At 52.6% G+C, this 18,571-nt stretch overlaps 2 protein-coding genes across 4 annotated transcripts; both read left to right on the top strand.

Moving 5' to 3' along the window:
- Nucleotides 1-970: 970 nt before the first annotated feature.
- Nucleotides 971-11,860, top strand: PINK1 (PTEN induced kinase 1). The gene is made up of 8 exons (XM_074848414.1): nt 971-1,273; nt 2,946-3,257; nt 4,219-4,322; nt 6,271-6,453; nt 7,348-7,511; nt 8,710-8,837; nt 9,936-10,172; nt 10,590-11,860. Exons 1-8 carry the CDS (start codon nt 971-973, stop codon nt 10,848-10,850), a joined length of 1,692 nt encoding a protein of 563 aa, XP_074704515.1. The 3' UTR covers nt 10,851-11,860.
- Nucleotides 11,861-12,133: 273 nt separating this feature from the next.
- On the top strand, nt 12,134-17,488 carry AGMAT (agmatinase (putative)). 3 transcript variants are annotated; one of them, XR_012626141.1, is made up of 8 exons: nt 12,134-13,925; nt 14,017-14,219; nt 14,979-15,027; nt 15,160-15,355; nt 16,233-16,412; nt 16,673-16,757; nt 16,879-17,033; nt 17,375-17,488. XR_012626141.1 is itself a non-coding variant. In XM_074848415.1 (7 exons), the coding sequence occupies exons 1-7, from the start codon at nt 13,561-13,563 to the stop codon at nt 16,950-16,952; spliced, it is 1,152 nt and encodes a 383-aa protein (XP_074704516.1). In that variant the 5' UTR covers nt 12,134-13,560; the 3' UTR covers nt 16,953-17,488. The 3 variants fall into 3 exon arrangements, 1 of the variants encoding a protein (XP_074704516.1); XR_012626140.1 differs by having other exon boundaries at nt 17,193-17,488; XM_074848415.1 differs by having other exon boundaries at nt 16,879-17,488.
- Nucleotides 17,489-18,571: the final 1,083 nt, after the last annotated feature.

Raw genomic sequence — 18,571 nt, 5'->3', positions numbered from 1 at the left:
GCAAATGATGAATCACAGGGAACAAGAAGCGGGGCTGCCCCACTGCCAGGCAGGGCAGGAGGACTCTGGGTCCACAGGCAGGACACGACGAGGATACTGCATGACCCAGAGCATGGTCAGGGCAGTGCTGCCTGTGCTGCCTGCGCCCTCCTGGCTGTGCCCTGCTCCGTGCCCTGCTGCGCCCTTGTCTGTGCCCTGCTCCATGCCCTGCCGTGCACAGGGCACCCGTGGCTGTGCCCCAGGCCGTGCCCTGCGTTGCACAGGGCTGTTGTACCTTGGCTGCACTCTGCTCCGTGCCCTGATCTGCACCGGGCTGTGCCCAAGCCGTGCCCAGGGCAGTGCCCCGCTGCTGACCTGCCCCATGCCCCACTGTGCACTGGGCTGTGCCCTGGCCGGGCACAAGCCATGTTCTGCCACGTACAAGCCGTGTTCTGCCATGCACAAGGCATGTTCTGCTGTGCAAAAGCCATGTTCTGCCGTGCACAAGGCATGTTCTGCCGTGCACAAGGCATGTTCTGCTGTGCACAGGGCATGTTTTGCCGTGCCCAGGCCATGTTCTGTCAGGCACAAGCCATGTTCTGCTGTGAACAAGTCACGTTGTGTCAGGCACAAGCCATGTTCTGCTGTGAATAGGCCATGTTCTGCCAGGCACAAGCCATGTTCTGCTGTGCACAAGCCATGTTCTGCCATGTACAAGCCATGTTCTGTCGTGTGCAAGCCACGTTCTGCCGTGCCCAGGCTGTGCCCCGGCCCCTGTCTCGGGCCCTGCCCCGGGCTCTGCCCGCTCCTCGCACCGCGCCCGCCCCGGCGGGGAACCAGCGGGCCGGGGAGGGGGCGTGGCGTTCTGCCTTGCGCGGGGGGGAACGCCCCGCCCCTTGCTCCGCCCCCGGCCTGACCCTCGTCCCGCCCCTCGCCCCCTCGCCCCGCCCCCTCGCCCCGCCCCTCCCCGCCCACTGAGGCAGCGGCGGCCATGGCGGTGCGGCTGCTGCTGGCCCGGGCCCTGCGGCTGCTGCCGCGCTGCCGCCCGCCCCGCGTCCCCCGGCCCGACCCCCGGCCCGACCCCCGGCTCGCCCCGCCGCCCCCGCCATGGCGGCCCTGGCTGGCTTGGCTGCCGGCCGCTCGCCGCCTCCTGCGCGGCCCGGCCGGCGGGCTGGCGGCTGTGGCGCGGCGGGGCCGCGGCGGGGCCTGCCTGGCGCTGGCGGTGGCGCTGGGGCTGGTGGAGCCGCGCCTGGAGGAGCAGCGACGGGCCGAGGCGGCGTGCCGACACATCCAGGTGCGGCGTCCCCTCGGGGGGGCTGCTGCGGGACCCCCAGGCCCGGGCCTCCCGCTGGGGCACCCTCCGTGAAGGGGAGGGGGGGTCCTTGCTGTGGGGAGCCCCTCAGAACACCCCCCATGAAGGGGAGGGGGGGTCCTTGCTGTGGGGAGCCCCTCAGACCCCCCATGAAGGGGAGGGGGGGCCACTGATGTGGGGAGCCCCTCAGACACCCCCCATGAAGGGTACAGGCGGTCATTGATGTGGGGAGCCCCTCAGACACACCCATGAAGGGGAGGGGAGGTCACTGATGTGGGGAGCCCCTCAGACACCCCCCATGAAGGGCACGGGGCGTCCTTGCTGTGGGGAGCGCCTCAGGTACACCTCTGTGTCTCCCCCAAGGAATTTTGGTGAGACTGCTCTGAGCTGCCCTCAGGCACATCCCTGAAGGGGGCCCTGCTGTGGGCAGCCCCACAGCCACCTCTTCCTCCCCAAAAATAGGGTACTGGGGAAGTAGCCCCTCACCACCCTAAAGCAGGTTATTGGGGGGGTCCTCACTGTGGGGAGCCCCTCGCTGTCACCTCATGGGGGTCTCATGTTGCAGGAGGTTGGCATCAAGCCCCTCTCCCTGAGGCAGAGGGGAGCCCTGCGAGGCTGGGCCGGGCTGTGCTGGCAGGGCACCGGGGACGGACGGTGCTCAACATATTTCATGGGTAAAAATAGACCTTTGGTGCTCCGAGCCAGCTGTCACCTGCCCCGCTAACCCGCAGACAAACGTTCCCATGGAGGTTATGCCTTTCCCTGAAGTTTCTCAGGATGCTTTCTCCCCCTTGCCCTGGCTGGGTAGTTAACAAATTTATTAATTAGTAGTTAACAAATAAATTTAACAAATTTTCTGTCTTTCCCCATCCACTATCCCTGAATCTGTGTCATTTTGCCCTAGGACACATCCCTAGGGCAGCCACGGGCGGGTCAGGGTTGTAGCTCATGGAGAAGTGTGCTGGTTTGTATCGGTCCAGGTGACAGCTGTGGACCTGTAGGATGGTGAACGCTGTGGTTCAACTCCAGAACAGCCCTCCTGTGCTTTGTTTCCTCTTGCCTCTTTTGATTTCCTCCCCCAGCTTTCTCCCATCACTGATTCACTCTTCTTCTAACCAACCCTTTTTAGTCGGCTGCCACAAAAGCTTAGGGCATTGTTTTTCCATCTGTTGTTGCTCTTAATTGGATTTTCTTTTAAACGCTGTTTTCCTGATTTATTTATGGAGGGGGAGAAAAGTGTAATAGTGCATCTCTTTTTAGAAGTATTTAGTTAGACTTGCCTTTACAAAACATATTTATGTTCCGGGTTAGCAAATGACTCCCTCTCCCCATTCCTCCTCTTCCCATGCATCTACAGCACCGGCAGAAAGGGCATCTTTGGTAAAGACGGTTTTAGGGGTGATTTGTTTCAGACAAAAATACACGGTCTGCAAATTTTCCCTGTGGTTACAGAGATTTGAGCCTAATGGTTAGAGCCTGAATGTGGCTTTCAGGCTGGACCAACCCAACGGGACATGTAGTATCGCTTGAACAGTAAGGGAGTTCTTCGTTGGGAAGTCTTGAATAACTTAGAATCATAGAACATCTCAAGTTGGAAGGGACCCATAAGAATTTGAGTGGGTTTTTTATTGTTGTCTTTTCTTACTCGTTTCAGACAGTGTTTGTTGGAAAGAACAAGCCGCAGAAAGATCCCCTGAGCTCCTTCCGCTGGCAGGGCTTCAAGCTGGAGGAGTATCTCATCGGCCAACCCATCGGGAAGGGCTGCAGCGCCGCTGTGTACGAGGCAGCTATTCCTTTCTCTCGCGATCGTCAGGGGTGTGCGGAGAGCAGCCGTCTCGCGGGGCGGGGGCCAGCCCTGCAGCGGGATCATGGCTCGGCTTCACAAGTGGCTGAAGAGGAGCCTGTAGAGAAACACCAACCGAAAGAGGCTTTTCCGTTAGCTATCAAAATGATGTGGAACATTTCGGTAAGGAGTCAGTTCTTAATCTTGTCTGTCACTGGGAAAGTCTGGTTGAAATGTTTAACGCTTAAGTGTTGAAAGTGCTAATTATGTAGCGCACGATGAGTGTGTCAAAACAAAGCTGTTGATATGTGACACTGGAGACGTTGATTGTTAGCGAACAGTCCCAGAGCAAGGTAATTAGCGTTCATCATTGCTCTGGAATCGGCATTGAGAGCTGCTGGTGGTGGAGTTGTTGGATGTGGAGGTGATGGTTTTGGAAGAAAAGCTTTTCTGAAGCTGGCTGTGCTGGTAAGGTATAAGAATGGGAAAGCCACAGCTGCCGGAGCTTTAGGAATCGGTGTCCTCGTCAGTGTCAGGACAGAGAGAGATTTTCCTCTGCACCGTGCAGCTGAGGTGTGAGTCAGTGGCGGCGGGGGTGCAGCAGTAAGCTGCGCGCTGGGTCGCCGTGCCGGGAAGTGGATGGGCGAGATCTGCACTAGTGTTTTGACTCTGGTGATCCAACCCCTCAAGGTGGCTATCCCACATTTAAAAAAATCCACGTGGCTTTTCCCATTGAAGAGTTATTGTGGCACTTGATGTGAGAAGTGGATATTCTAAGAGAGTCTTCCAAAATGCCAACATCTGAAATCCCTTGGGCTCCAGAAATACCCTGGCATTTAGCTGTGGACTTTTCCAGTCAGGTTTTAAGGTTGAAAGTGAGTGTTAATGTATAGCTCAGCGTGCTAACAGTCGAGGATGCATTTGAAGAGACAAATGGATTTCTTTCTGCAAGTAAAGGCCTTGCCACTTAAGTAATTAATTGCCTTCCCCAATTTTCAAAGTAGAGAAGGGAGTCCCTTCACTCTAGACTTAGCTGATCTAACTCCAGGTACAGTGCCAGCATCAGGATTATCTGCTTTCAGTCTGTATTGAGGTTGGATGATTTTGGAGCTTAACCCAATGTGGTGTGTATTTGCTGTTACAGGCGGGTTCGTCAAGCGAAGCCATCCTCGATGCCATGGGCCAAGAGCTTGTTCCAGCCACGGGGGTGGCCTTGGCCGGAGAGTACGGAGCCGTCGCTGGCCGCAGGTACGGTCACCGTGGAAACGGTGGCGGGTCGCAAACGGGGACGTGCTAATTTTACCCATCTAATTTTGCAGCACATCTGTACCGTTAAGAAGATGGCCAGAGGTTTCTATAATAGTTCCTGAAAGTAGTTAAAAATGAAGCCTTGGGATTATTAATGGCTCGGGAGGCTTGTATGTGTGTTTTGTCTAAGTGACAGTGCCCTCAGAAGTGCCGTGCGCCTCAAACATCACGCAGGGACCGGCTGCTGGCTGCCGTGGGCATTTTTCTCCGGTGTGCTTTTCTCCAGCACAAGTAGGACACCGCATAGCAATACCGCTGTTCAAACAGTGATTTATCACAGTCTCGTTTACTCTGAGGAGCAGATTGTGGCACGGCTTGTTGGCGTGCAGGGAATACCTACCGCTAAACTGCACCGGCTTGGATTGTCGGAAGGGAACGGCAATAATTGGGGACCAGCTGGGGTCCTGACAGGTGACTGTGGCCAGGCACAGTTTCCCCGTGTGTAAAATGCACTGATATCTGCAGAGGTAAAGGCTGGGAGCAGCTCCTTCTGATTAAACATCATTTTTAATGTGCATCGTGGTGCTTTTTAATTACAGAAATACACACCTACAATCAGTAACAACTTGACTATTAAACATCAAACAATTGGACTGTGAAACAATTAGACTGTACTATTTTAAAACTGGTTTGGTTGTACAATGGGTGCTGGGCAGGGAGGTGGAAACTGTTCTAGTGCAGGGAAACTGGTGAGAAAGAAAATGGAAAATGACTCGGTTCCCACTCTTTCACCCAAGTGAGAAGTGAGCAAACAGCATGAAGGTGGAAAATCGCACAGAAACTTTTAAATTATCTCAAGTTAGCTGTCTTTTTGTTCAAAAACGCATCTTTTTGTTCGATTTGAAACAATGAAGTCCGCAGTCCAGATTGTCTGATTTAAATTTCAAATACATCTCGGCTGCCAATACAAATGAATAATGAATACTGTGTGGTACATCAGCGCAGCAGAGCAGCCAAAGGGATATTTGACATTCAGGGGATGAGAGAGGAGAGAGATCTGTTTTGCAGATACAGATAGGTAACCTGCTTTTCATTGTAGTGAGTGCTTCCTGCCTGCGCCATAAAATAGAGGGTCTAAATTGATATGCTTAGTGTGAAGTTGACCTTTATTTTACGTCTAACAAAGTAATTGTGTTTGGTTTTTTTTTCTTTAAAGCTATTGTAGTTCTTTTTGAACTGAGAAGCAGCCTGTGACTAGCTCTGCCTTTGTCAGCAGCGTGGAAGGGCTAGTAGGGTTTGAATAAAATTAAAGGCTGCGTGTTAAGTGTAAGGGTTTCCAGCAAAGCTTCTTTTGTTGCGCTGGTAAAGCACCAATATTTCCTGTTCAACCATTGTATATAGGGAAATCCAGTTTCAAAAGACTCCTCCTAACAGCCACAGGTGAAGTCCTGAAGTACCCTCTGCTGCTGTATCGGCGGATGGCGCTGCCTTGGCGATGGTTCACTGTGCTGTGGGAAGCACCGGGGTAGATTTTGAACTCCAGAGAAAGTGCTGGGACCTGCCCGCTCCCGCGGTGGATCTGCTCAGGCTGCGGGTGCTCTGCACCCCCATGGGAAACGCCGGGCTGAGGCGCTGGTTAGGAAACGGGCCGTGCGGGCAGGGAGGTTGCTGTCCGCCTTCTTTCTAACCTGATGGTTTCCGGGATGTGAACGTTTGAATATTTGTTTAATGAGCAGTCCTGTAATCTGTACTGAACAGCCTTAATGCTCTTTCTAGTAAGGTTTTCACTGCAGAATAAACGTGTTTGCACACTGCTTTGGAACCCTGTGGTGGGGAGGACGGGCCATATTAATGAAAAGTAATTTCAGAAATGAGAGAGATGTGTCTGTGATAAATCAGAACTGACCAAGAGATCGATGTAATCGGTGATACCTGTATTTTTGTGCAGAAAACCTGTCCTTGGGAGGAAGAAGTTGCAGCCTCATCCGAATATAATCCAGGTGATCCGAGCGTTCACATCCTCTGTCCCTTTGCTGCCTGGAGCCTTCGCAGACTATCCCGATGTTCTTCCGTTAAGCCTGAACCCCAGAGGGATCGGTCACAGCCGCACGCTCTTCTTGGTGATGAAGAAGTAGGCAGAGAGCAGCTTGTTAATGCGACTCGGGCTTTTTGTGACACTGCCCTGCAGGGCTGTATATTCTGCTGCTACACGGGTCCTTGCAAAGAGTTGGCCTGGGCTGCTGCCAAAAAGCAGAGTATGCTCTTGGAAACGCCTCCTAAGACCCATTCCAAGTCCTTGAGATTTTAACTCTTGTTCAACAATGAAGACAAGCCATTCTTTTTAATAATTACCCCACATTACAGTAAGAAATGTGGAGCTTGTCCCCATTTGTCTGCCCTTCTAAGTCCGAACTTCACCCCTAGTCTGAACACGCCGCTAGAGACAGAGTAGAATCGGTAATGGGATTTGTTATTGCCCAGCATCTCTGGCTTTCTCGGTTGGGTTTTGGTTTTGAATGGGTACTGCAGCGGCATTGACATAAAAGCACCTTCTGTTTCCCACTCTTTTGTTCTGCCTGCCTCTGGAGAAGTGCTCTGTCCTCTCTGTATTTCCAGAATATGTTCTTTCTCCTGATTAGCACAGCTCATTTTGCTCATATGATCTGCGTTATTAATCTGCTGCCTCTTTCATGCAAAATAGAACACTAGTCCGTAAAACCCTGTAATGACCACTGTATACCTGGAGCCTCTCGCCGTGCTGTTTAAGAGGCTTCTTTTATTCACGGTTGAACTCGGGCGAGAACGCTGAAAATTCAGTGGTGGGTGTTGTTGCAAAACAGGATTTGAGAACAGCAGCCAGGGGAGCGTGTCAGGTTGAGGCTGGGAGGTGGGAAGGCATCGCGGAGGTCAGGAAGAATTTGGCACACGCGAGCGTGTCGTATCCCCAACCAGACAGCACCGAGGTTGAACCACAAGCAATAAGCTTCCAGGATGCTAATTCAGAGGTTTTCCTTGTTTTGACCAGTTATCCGTGCACGCTGCGCCAGTATCTGAGGGAGAGCAGTCCGGATGTTTGTCTCTCCATGATGATGATTTTACAGCTCTTGGAAGGCGTGGACCATCTTGTTCGACATGGAATAGCACACAGAGACCTGAAGTCTGACAACATCCTGGTTGAATTTGATTCTGGTACGTAGATTTCTGAGTATAAATGCCAATTAAGTCATGCACAGAAGTGATGCAGTCGTGTCAGTATTCGCAGAAGTTTTACCCAGGCGTGCGTTTGGGGGAAAAACGAGCATCAAACCCTTTGAAGAGTCTCAGGTTTAGTTTTTAGCTTATTGCTTGCTGTCGCTGCCGTGCTGGGGAAGTCAGTTATTCTGTCTGTGCCTCAGGTTTGGATCATTAAAGTGGACTTGAAAGCAGCGTTGTGCTGTAATCAGATGGAGAGACACAGTGTATTGCTGAGGAGATGCGTTGCACAAGCACAGCGAACGTCAGCTGGGGCAGATGGGCGTATTGTAACACCACATTTGCTTCAGGCTCCTGGCTCTGGCATCTCTCAGCAGCCACATAGCACAGGGCAGTTCTTAAAATCCCACCTCACGGTCAGGTTAATAGTGCTGCACCCTGGGATGATGAAACATCACTTGGAAGGCGAGGGGAGCCACAGTGTTAAAGCCAAAAGCAGCGTTTTCATCGGCTTGTTCTCCTGTCAGCCTCTCTAACTGAGATTTTAATTACCTGAGCTCTTTTTCAGGGTGATTGAGATTTAAATGGGCAGGAAACAATAGCAGGCAGCCAGATCTGTGTAATTAAAGGTCTTGGTACAGCAGCCGTGAAAGGTTTTCAGCGATACTAATGCCATCCTTCTTTTGTTGAAGGAACTATCCTGACTGTGGTTAGGAATGATCGAAAGCATCGACTTTTCTGTATCGGAGTCTGGAGAAGTAATGATTCTGCTTTGCAATGTTTGACTTGTCATCAGGACAAGGACTGTTAACTAATGCAAAATTTCTCCAGCCTTTTGCTATAGCTAAGTATGTATGTGCCTGTTGATAGCTTTTCCTATAGATAAAAACAGGAAAAAAAATAATATATTCCTCCATCATGGATGAGTTTCTAACCTTATGTGTCTTCAATTTTATGGTATCTGCGACATTTTGTGAGACACACGTTCCATGGGGAGCAGTATTATCCTCTAAAGAGGAAATGGAATAACAACCTAATAATACAGAGGCAAAGAAGGAAGACAGCGTGTGGTCATGCTGATTCCTGGGGGTATTGAGATTGTTCCTGAAGACTGTCTCTGGTGTCCATGTGATGTGGTCTTTACTACAGCCCCGTCCTCCCAGACCTAACTCTGGTAGCCCTGTGTTGTTTGCAGCTGGCTGCCCCTGGCTGGTGATCACGGACTTCGGCTGCTGTTTGGCAGATGAAAACATTGGCTTGAGACTGCCTTTCACCAGCTCCTACGTGGATCGGGGCGGCAACGGCTGTCTTATGGCACCCGAGGTAAATCCCCCTGTGGTAATGCCTTGTGTTGCTGCTTGTCTGCTTGTCCTGCTGTCAGGACTAAATAGTTTCAGCCCCAGCTGCGATAGGAACTTGAAAAAGGGTGGGATTAGGTCTAGAAGCAGTGGAGGGGCTGCGTGCACGTCGCTTTGCTGTGATTTGTCCTTGAGCCTTCCCCCACATGCACACACCGATACTTGCTTACGTGGTCCCCGCTGGTGTGTGTTCATGGTAATACCTGCTGAAAGCCTCTGCGATCAGATCGATCGTTTTCTGCCCGTTCCTGCTGACTGACGTAACTCGGTCACGCAAGGCAGCACCCGTAGCTGGTTACTGCATAACTAATCTCACCCTGCGTCCGTCAGGGAGAGCCGTGTCCCCTAAAGCGGCGTAGGAGGTCCGTGTCCTAAATTGCGTTACGCTTGTTAAACATCTCTGTGCTCATAAAAAAAGTTGTTTTTAAACCTGTGCTGAGCAGTTGTCGAACAGACACCTTGAGCGCGAAAAGGTGGAATGTAATCAGTCGGTGTTATGAGGCAGAATTGACCTTTCCCACAAAAACTTTGCTCTTTAGTCTTTTCTCAGGCCCCTTTCTATGTAGCTATTAAAGAAGTTTATGCAGTGTTGCGACAGTAGTTTTTGGGTGAAGTTCAAGGTGGTTGTGAAATGATTTACAGTTCCTTTTTATTTCCCTGATGATAACTGTAATAAAAGCGCAGACACCCTTAACTGCCCGCTTGGCCTGCAGCACCTTGCCTCGCATTTCCTGAGTGCTGTGGGGTGTTGGCTGCTCCTGTCTGTCTGAGATCCCAGCATGAAATAGCCCTCGAGACTTTGTGAATGCTGGTCAGGGGCAGTGACTAAAGCCTAGGCGCAAGTACCAGGCTCCTCCCAGTGTCCTGGTGAGCTGAGCAGTGCCAAAGGCTTAGGGCATGCCAATAGGGAATATTTATGCCAGACATTTAGATGAAATATAGCTTTGGTTTCAGTCTCTCTCAGTTTATTACAGCAGAAATGCTGAATCAACCCTTGAAAATTAGTTCCAGCCCAGAGCCCACACTAGAGCTGGTTGTTGGAACATCCCCATCTCTGTGACAGGTGATCACAGCGTCACCTGGCCCAGGCACGGTGATCGACTACAGCAAAGCCGACGCTTGGGCTGTTGGAGCGATCGCCTATGAAATCCTCGGCCTGGCCAATCCTTTCTACGGCCACGGGGACTCGACTCTGGAAAGCAGAAGTTACCGTGAAGACCAGCTGCCAGGCCTGCCCGATCGTGTGCCCCGCGAGGTGAAGCAAGTGATAAAGATGCTACTCCAGAGGGATCCCGACAAGGTAAGAAACTGTTGTCTTGAAGAAGCCAAGTCTAACTGGTCTTCGGGAGTGTTGTTTGTAGATCCCTTCGCCCTGGAGGGCTACGGGTGCAGGACTGTAACCCGGGTATGGCTGCAGTCTAGGTAACGATCGGAGACAAACAAAAAGTCTTTGCTGAAGCGCAGTGCAGCCCCTCACGTGTGGCACTCGATAGTTTCAGGGATTTCAGCGGATGTTTGTGTTAGGGACTGGACCTTGAATTGGGGGGTTGCATGCAGGTACCTGATATTAATAGTCACAGCGAGGTTTTTATTTCACAGCAACCGTGTGGTGCCTTAGAGGAGGCCTGGGGGACCTTGGGCAGTGTAGATGCTCCACGCTAGTGATGTGAGGCAGGTGCAGCAGGGTCAGCTAACCTTCCCTCTCCTTTTTTTGCAGAGATTGTCTGCTAGAATTGCTGCTAACGTGCTTCACCTAAGCCTCTGGGGTGAAAGCGTTCTAGCGTCCAAGGCTCTGAAACCCGACCAGATGATCGCCTGGCTGCTCTGCCAGTCTGCGGCCGCTTTGCTCATGGATGGACTGGTGGATAAAAGCCGGGTAGAAACCAAAATGAAGATGTGCTTTTTGGCAAACCTTGAGTATGAAGACCTCTGGGCAGCAATATTCCTGTTGCTGGCCTGGAGAAGCCGGTCTGAGTGATGAGTACCACCTGGGCCAGGACCGTGCAATAGATAAACAGCACTTTCTAAAGGCACATAGGAATTTGTTTTTTCTGTCTGCCTGGAATCATGTAGTGCTTTAGGGAACAAAACTGCAGGCCTGTGTTTAAGAGGTTGAGTTTATCTCTAGCAAGTGTTAGTACACACTGCTTTTCTCTCCCTGCTAGAGGAAATGCCCTTGCTTCATTACTCTCTTGGTATGAGGGTGTGTGGACCTTGCAGGTGTCCTGAGGTGTGTGGTTGGTTTTACTCACATTTGGGAATTCTTAATTCACTTTTAAGTTTTGTGTGTTGGATGAAGCCAGTTCCCTTTCAGAAGAGGGTGTGTGTGGGAGGAAGCACTTGTTTAGCTGCTTTTTGCACAGAAGTGTCACGGATTTAAACCATACACTGAGAAAGCCGAGCTGACGAAGGGACAGCAATCTTTCTTTTCTTAGGGAGACCAGCAGTGGTCTTAAGAGGATATTCCTCTGCAGCCACAGACGGATCTTGCTATAAAATGACAGCCTGAAAGCCTCCGAGTGAGGTGCTGCCTGGTAACATGAGCGTCAGGAGCTGCTCGCTTCTTAGGATAACGCACCATCAAATACCTCGCTAGTTGTACGCAAAATAGCGGAAGCCCATTGAACCCAAACCCACTTACATTTGTTTCTTGACTGTTGTAGTTGTGCAGTGACTGCTGCCGCGGGGTCCAAGGCTGAGTGAAACTGTGTCTAGTTAGGGATAACACTGCAAATGGATCGGGGCTGAGCAGCAGTGCCTGCTTAAAGAGTTTAGTGTGATGCTCTTCTGCTTTACTGACCTGTTTTTTTCTGTTGAGCAATGAAGTGATATTCTTTGGTCAGGGAGGATAGGAGACGTCGATGTTTGAACAACAACAGTTGTGTTTATGAAAACATCATTTGATTTCGTGTCTGTTAATTGTGTTTAGAGGAACTTGGGGAGAAAGTTATTTATGCTTGTTGCACAATAAATTGAAGAATAAGCTCTGCTGAGTGGGTTCTGTAAATCTAGTTCGTCTCCGCTCACAGGATCCAGGCTTTAGGCTGTGGAAGCCTTGGGGGCAGCGTAGCCCTGGTTCAGTGGTGTTGGAAAAGATCATTCAGCTCTTTCCACGTTATTTTATTCCACCAAGTGAAGTTTCCTGAAGAGGAATGGACCCTGCCTCGTGAATGTGCCTGTTACGTACTCTCCTGAATGGTAAATCCCTGGCTGCTCCTGCAGTTTCCAGGCTGATGACATCGTGTGTCCAATAGCTGACATCCCTAAGCGTCACACGGTAACGTGCCCTCGAGGTCTTGCACGCTGAAACAGCGTCTCGTTTGGCAACAGTGTGAAACTGCCGACCAGGGAATGGCCCTGCTCCTCTTGCTGTGAACACAGCACACTGCTGGGGCTGTAAAGAAGGTCCAGAGCCTGGGAAATCACAGAAAATGAGCTCTCTGGGCAAAAAGTTGCAGAAAAAGAACTACTGAATCTTGGTCTAACCCTAACCAAAGCTGCTGCTGGTTTTTTCTTAGATACTGAGTTCTTGCAGCGTGTTTTTAGCCGGGATGGCTGCCTTGGATTTGTGTGTGCGCTCTCCTGTGAGCTCTCTGCCCCTGCAGCAGTGAGGCCAGTTCCCTGGACACTGTCTCTGGAGTTTTTTGAAGAGTAAATACTGTCACTTTTTTGGTAGATCTCTGCTCTGACCTCTCATTTTGTTCTGTTTCTCTGAACCAACAAGAGCTGGTTAGTCAGCAAGGCGCAGCTCTGCTTGTTGACACGCTGAGTCTTCCCTTGTCCCTGCAGTACCGGGCATGGAATACACACATATTCCATATCCAGACCAGCTGTGTGGAGCTGGCTTTCGCCTGTGAACAGATTCTGGGGTTTTTTTCCCCCTTGATTTTCCTCCCAGGTCCAATCGTTACACAAGTAGGGAGCCGAATTAGGAGCTGGAGCTACCTGATTTCAAGCGTGTCGTTATTAGGCCAACCAGGGTTTGATCTTTGCTGGTTAACTCCAGACATTGGAAACTTGCATCCCCTGGAAATCATCTCATTTCATCTCTCTGTCCTCAAAAATGGCCTAAAACGCTTGTCCCGCAGCACTGCCTCTGGTTCTTAAATCCCTATTATTGCTTCTCGTGTCTCGCATTTGGTCTGTCAATGGTTCTGCTGAGGTTAGACTTTTTTTTGTTTTCTTTCACTGCCAGCCTTTTGTTAATGAGACGTTTTTATGATTTTTTCAGCACTGCGGGGGGCTTTTGTAAAGTGCAGTTTAAAAGTATATGCTGTTAATGCAACCAGTGCTGCCTTACTTTCTGCAAATGCCCGAGAGGAGCGAAACTGGAACATTTCCCAGGGCGTCCCTCTTGCCTTCTCATGCCGATCCCCAGGCAGGCTCTTGCCAGAGCCGCTCGAGCCGAAGCCCCTTGCTGCCGTGTTTGTTGCCGGTGTTTACCTGGAAGCAGACGGTGCTGTGGGGAAAAGGGGGTGGCCGGGAGGGGGAACGCAAAGCCCAAGCCCAATCTCTGCCCTTCCCCGAGCCGCGGGGTGTTGGCTGCACTTTGAGCCCTGGGGAGGGCGGGGGGAGGCACGGCGGTGGCTGGCTCTCTGCCTGGCTGTGGCGCTTGCCACCACGCTGCAGGCTCCGCAGCACCTCGTTCTGCTCCGTGTGGGGCAGAGGGTCGGAGCCCGCGGGGCAGGATGAGACGCCTGCTCTGGGCCGCCTGCAGCCAGCCCCTGCCCCGGGAAGCCGGGCTCCGCGCTCGCCAGCTGGTTGCGTTTGCTGCGGCGGCCACCCCACGCCGTGGCCGGTGGCCCCCGGCTCTCCCGGCTGCCTCCGGCTCCTCACCCGGCGCATCCACAGGGCTCCTCCAGCACCCGGGGCATGGGACCCCTTGCCGCTGGGGCTCGCAGTTCAACGTGCCCCCCAGCGCCCAGTTGGTGGCCCGGCCCGTGGGGGTCTGCTCCATGATGAAACTTCCCGTTCAGGCGTCGGCGGAGGGACTGGACGCAGCTTTCGTCGGCGTCCCTCTAGACACGGGCACATCCAACCGGCCAGGAGCCAGGTGAGGGCCAGCCCTGCTGCCAGGCTTTGCTCCAGGCGACGCTGGCCTGGGGAGCTCTGCCATTTTCCCCAGCTTTTCCCCATCTCCCCAGGTTCGGCCCGCGCCAGATCCGGGCCGAGTCGGCGATGGTGAGGAGGTACAACGCCAGCACCAGGGCAGCGCCCTTCGACTCCCTGCGGGTGGCTGACATCGGGGACGTGAACGTGAACCTCTACAACCTGCCCGACAGCTGCCGCCTCATCCGAGAGTCCTACCAGAGGATCGTGGCCTCGGGCTGCGTGCCCCTCACCTTGGGTAAGGACCCTGCGCCTCCCTGCCTGGCCGCTGCCTCTCTGCTCATCCAAACTCCCTCTCCTCCTGCCCTCATGTGGTCTGAACACGGTAGAAGGTGAGCGATGAACGCGTCCTCTGCTAAATCATGGGTAAATCCTGGGTAAATTTACGTGCTCTCTGCTGAAATGAGTGCCATCGGTGATGTCTCTTGTAACAAAAATGGGGAGAACAAGTCAGCCAAGAGACTCTTTCAGCACACAGCCTGCAGCTCAACCACAAATCCAATCAGCAGCATGCTTTTGGTGTCCTGTTGAGCAGGACCCAAAGCAAGAGCAGTCTCCGTCCCTCTGGAAAGCTTCAAGCTTGAGCGAGTGCCCAGCCGTGTGCTGCTTTGCACGAGGCGTGATTTGGACGCGTGTTCGAGTTTCCAGCTGTCGCAGCTTGGCATCGCTAAACGAAGCGAGTGTATAGAGTAATGAGGGGCAAGTTATCAGTTACAGCGTCCTCAGATGTGAATCAAGCACCTATTTATAAGCCTGGTCAAGGGTCCTGCGCCACAGGCTGCCCCTGCCAGCAGTCATGCATCTCTGGTCCTCCCCAGGAGGGAGGAGGAGAGAGGAAGGAACCTGCAGCTGGGAGCCTCAGGTTTTCCTTTGGGAACAAAGCCCTGGGGTGTATAAACAAGTGCAGGATAAATGCAAGGGGGGGAAAAAAATCAACGGGGAACAAATGTAATGAGTGCTGAGCACCCCTTACACCCTCTTCCCTGTCCTGTTGCAGGTGGAGATCACACCATAACGTACCCCATCCTGCAGGCCATGGCAGAAAAGTAAGTTTCTAACCTGGGACTGTAGAATAAGGACCTAGAATGAGCCTCGGGGAAGGCTCCTGGTGTGCTGGCCACGGTGTAGGCAGGGCCATCGCACACAGGGTGGGGACTGATGTGGCCACCCTGTCTCAGGCATGGTCCTGTGGGACTGGTGCATGTGGATGCCCACACAGACACTGGAGACAAAGCCCTGGGGGAGAAGATCTACCACGGGACCCCGTTCCGGCGCTGCGTGGAGGAAGGGCTGCTGGACTGCAGGCGCGTGGTCCAGATCGGCATCCGTGGCTCCTCCTACGACCCCGATCCTTACAAGTACTGCCGGGACCAGGTAAGCTCAGCTGCAGGCATGTGCCGAGCGCTGCTTTCTCTCCCTGCTGTTAATATTCCCGTGTCATTGCTATTCACAGAATCACAAAATCATCTCGGTTGGAAAAGACCTTGAAGATCATCCAGTCGAACCATTAACCTCACACTGACCATTCTCAAGGGATCCAGCAGATCCCTCAGCACTGGGTCAACCCGACTCTTCAACCCCTCCAGGGATGGGGACTCCCCCCCTGCCCTGGGCAGCCCATTCCAACGCCCAACAACCCCTTCTGCAAAGAAATCCTTCCTAAGAGCCAGTCTGACCCTGCCCTGGCGCAGCTTGAGGCCATTCCCTCTTGGCCTGGTGCTGGTTCCTTGGCTCAAGAGACTCATCCCCCCTCTCTGCACCCTCCTTTCAGGCAGTTGTAGAGGGCCATGAGGTCTCCCCTCAGCCTCCTCTTCTCCAGACTAAACCCCCCCAGTTCCCTCAGCCGCTCCCCATCAGACCTGTGCTCCAGACCCTGCACCAGCTCCGTTGCCCTTCTCTGGACACGCTCGAGTCATTCAATGGCCTTTTTGGAGTGAGGGGCCCAAAACTGAACCCAGTAATCGAGGTGTGGCCTCACCAGTGCCGAGTACAGGGGTAGGATCCCTTCCCTGTCCCTGCTGGCCAGGAAGAAAAGAAACCGCTTGGCTTGCAGGACGAGCGCTCCCGGTGCACCGAACCATTAGCTGAGAATAAGAGGGGGGGCGGTGAGCGGAGGGTGCTTCAAGGTGCACCTCTGCAGCTTGGCTCTGGGATCAGGATTTATCCCAGCAGAAATCCGGGCCGGGGCAGGGGATGCTCTGCTTCGCCTGCCTTTCCCTGAGCGGATGCCTGTGTGTCTGTGCACCCGCAGGGTTTCCGAGTGGTCCCGGCTGAAGAGTGCTGGAGGAATTCCCTGGTGCCGCTGATGAGGGAGGTGAGGAAGCAGATGGGGGACAAGCCCATGTACATCAGTTTCGATATCGATGGAATAGACCCCGCGTACGCCCCAGGCACTGGGACGCCGGAGATAGCTGGGCTCACGCCTGCGCAGGTAAGGGGGAGGCAGCTTCGTTTCCCAGTGGGAAGGGGACTTTTTTGCTCCCATTAAAGGAGGTTGTGCTGCCAGCGCAGCAAAGCAAAGGGTTAGGGAGGGTTAGGGAGCATTTCATAGCAGGAGTGAGGAAAGGAAATGTTGAACTGATGTGATTTGGTCTGTATACGTTGGGTGGCCTTAGCTGCATATGGGGAAAGCAGAGCCCTGACAAGGTCAGATGTATTTCTTGATCCAAAATCTGTTTTTTTTTTCCCTAGGCTTTGGAGATTATTCGTGGCTGCAAAGGCCTGAACATAGTGGGATGTGACCTTGTAGAAGTTGCACCGATGTACGATGTCTCTGGTGAGTCTAAAGGTGGTAGAGAGTAAGACCTGTGTGCCTGGCAGAGGCGGCTGACCGCCCTGGGGGAAAGCGGCTGGGCATTCATGGCTTGGTTTTTTTCCCCCTTTTTGTCTTTTCTTAGGTAACACGGCCCTCCTGGGGGCAAACCTGCTCTTCGAGATGCTGTGTGTTCTCCCCAGCGTGAAGACAATGTGAGGGCAGCTCCCGGGGCAGCGCAGCTCTGACCCCCACCTGGCCTGTTCCCCTCGACCGGTTGCAGTGAACGTGGGCATTGCAGTAAGAAATAAATGCCATTTACCGCTAGAAAAAGTAATTTTAAACTGACAAACTGTAGGTAGCAGATTGAGTTTGAACAGCCCATTTAACTGGTCACTTTTGAGTTTGCCTAGGAAAGGAAAAGATGAGGGTAATGGTGTTTCGCCTCTGCTTTCACAGCTGGAATTACTCACCCGGCTCGTGGGGGCTCGTGGCAAAGCTGTCGCTGGTACAAGGTTCCTCCCGTTAAGCTGCAGCAGCAGGAGGATGAAGGCAGAGGAAGGGAGGGCAGCCAAAGGTGGAGAGTAGGGGGATATGGGGCTGAATTTCTGCCAGGGCTGACCGGGTGTCTCCCACGGCAGGAGTGGTTTAATTTCTCCTGGAACATCCGAGCTGACGCGGAGGTGAGGTTTGTTTATACATGGAAACACAGAGCCACCTCATCACACATTAAAATAGTTTATTTTGGTTGCGAATCTGTAATTGTCTTAAAACAAAATGACATCAGTGCCTGTTCACAAATACAAAACAAAACAAAAATAAAAAAGACAAATCTGCCAAATAAGTTAATTCCCTCCCCCCCTCCCAGTATCAAAAGTGCAAAATATGTACCTAGTTTTCAGTCCTACTTCTCAGGCTGCGTTAGTGCACTAGTTCCCAGCAGGATTTTGATGGACAGCAGAGGGGAGGCGGGCAGCCGCTGCCCCCCACGCTCGCTCCAGGGAGGAGTTTTGGTACAACCTTCAGACTGGGGGCCTGTATCCCTTTGCTTCAGCTTCTGAGCGGTGGGGGCTCGCTCAGATCCGACTAGAGCAGTGCACTAGGACTGAATTTCCTCCATCTTTGGATTACAAACCACCATGTGCATAACAGGATCGCAGGTGCGTTTTGCTGACGATAGGATACGGGTCGAGCGGTGCCGGAGGCGGCAGGTTAGAAAATGATGGGGGCGGTGGGGGAAACGGCTCACAACTGCTGGGAGAGGGCGGGCAGACCTCGGGCCTAAAGCAGCCTCTGACCACACTCTTCTACAAGAAAGCAAACTCCCAGTGCTCCACACTGGACGCTAAAGCGAACTAAACAAGGGGTTTAGAGCAGTTTGGCGTTTGCGTCAGCCCGTGAAAGAAGTTTTTCCAGAAAACAGCGACACAGGCCGAGTTAGTCAGACCTGGTTAAAAGCAGCGAAGGGCAGTTACAGCTAAAGGGGAGCTGTGTGCCCGTCCGGCCACAGCCAGCAAGGGTGGACTGCTGCAAGCACCCCTGAAGCAAAATGCAGTCTAAAAGGGGAGGTTACCTGTGCTAAAAAGAAAATGAAAAAAGGATTCCAGCAGGTGTGCAGCACACAAACTATTTTGAAGGCCATAGGCCTTCTCTTCTTACTTGGAGCAGGGCTGAATTCCCTTGCTGTAGCACAACTAGGCACTTCTTTTTAATGTGTCAAGGGTTTTCTCCTGGTTTCTGATTGGAAGAGACAGCAGAGACCCAGAAAGTATTTTTTTGCTTTTGCAAACATTTAAAAAAGTTAGGCGGCGCCTTCCACTGGGCTAGAACCTATCCTA

The sequence above is a fragment of the Strix aluco genome, chromosome 22 (genome assembly GCF_031877795.1).
Source record: "Strix aluco isolate bStrAlu1 chromosome 22, bStrAlu1.hap1, whole genome shotgun sequence".
Taxonomy (NCBI): Eukaryota; Metazoa; Chordata; class Aves; order Strigiformes; family Strigidae; genus Strix; species Strix aluco.
Note: the sequence above shows the minus strand (reverse complement) of the source record. Positions and strands in the feature narration are given on the sequence as shown.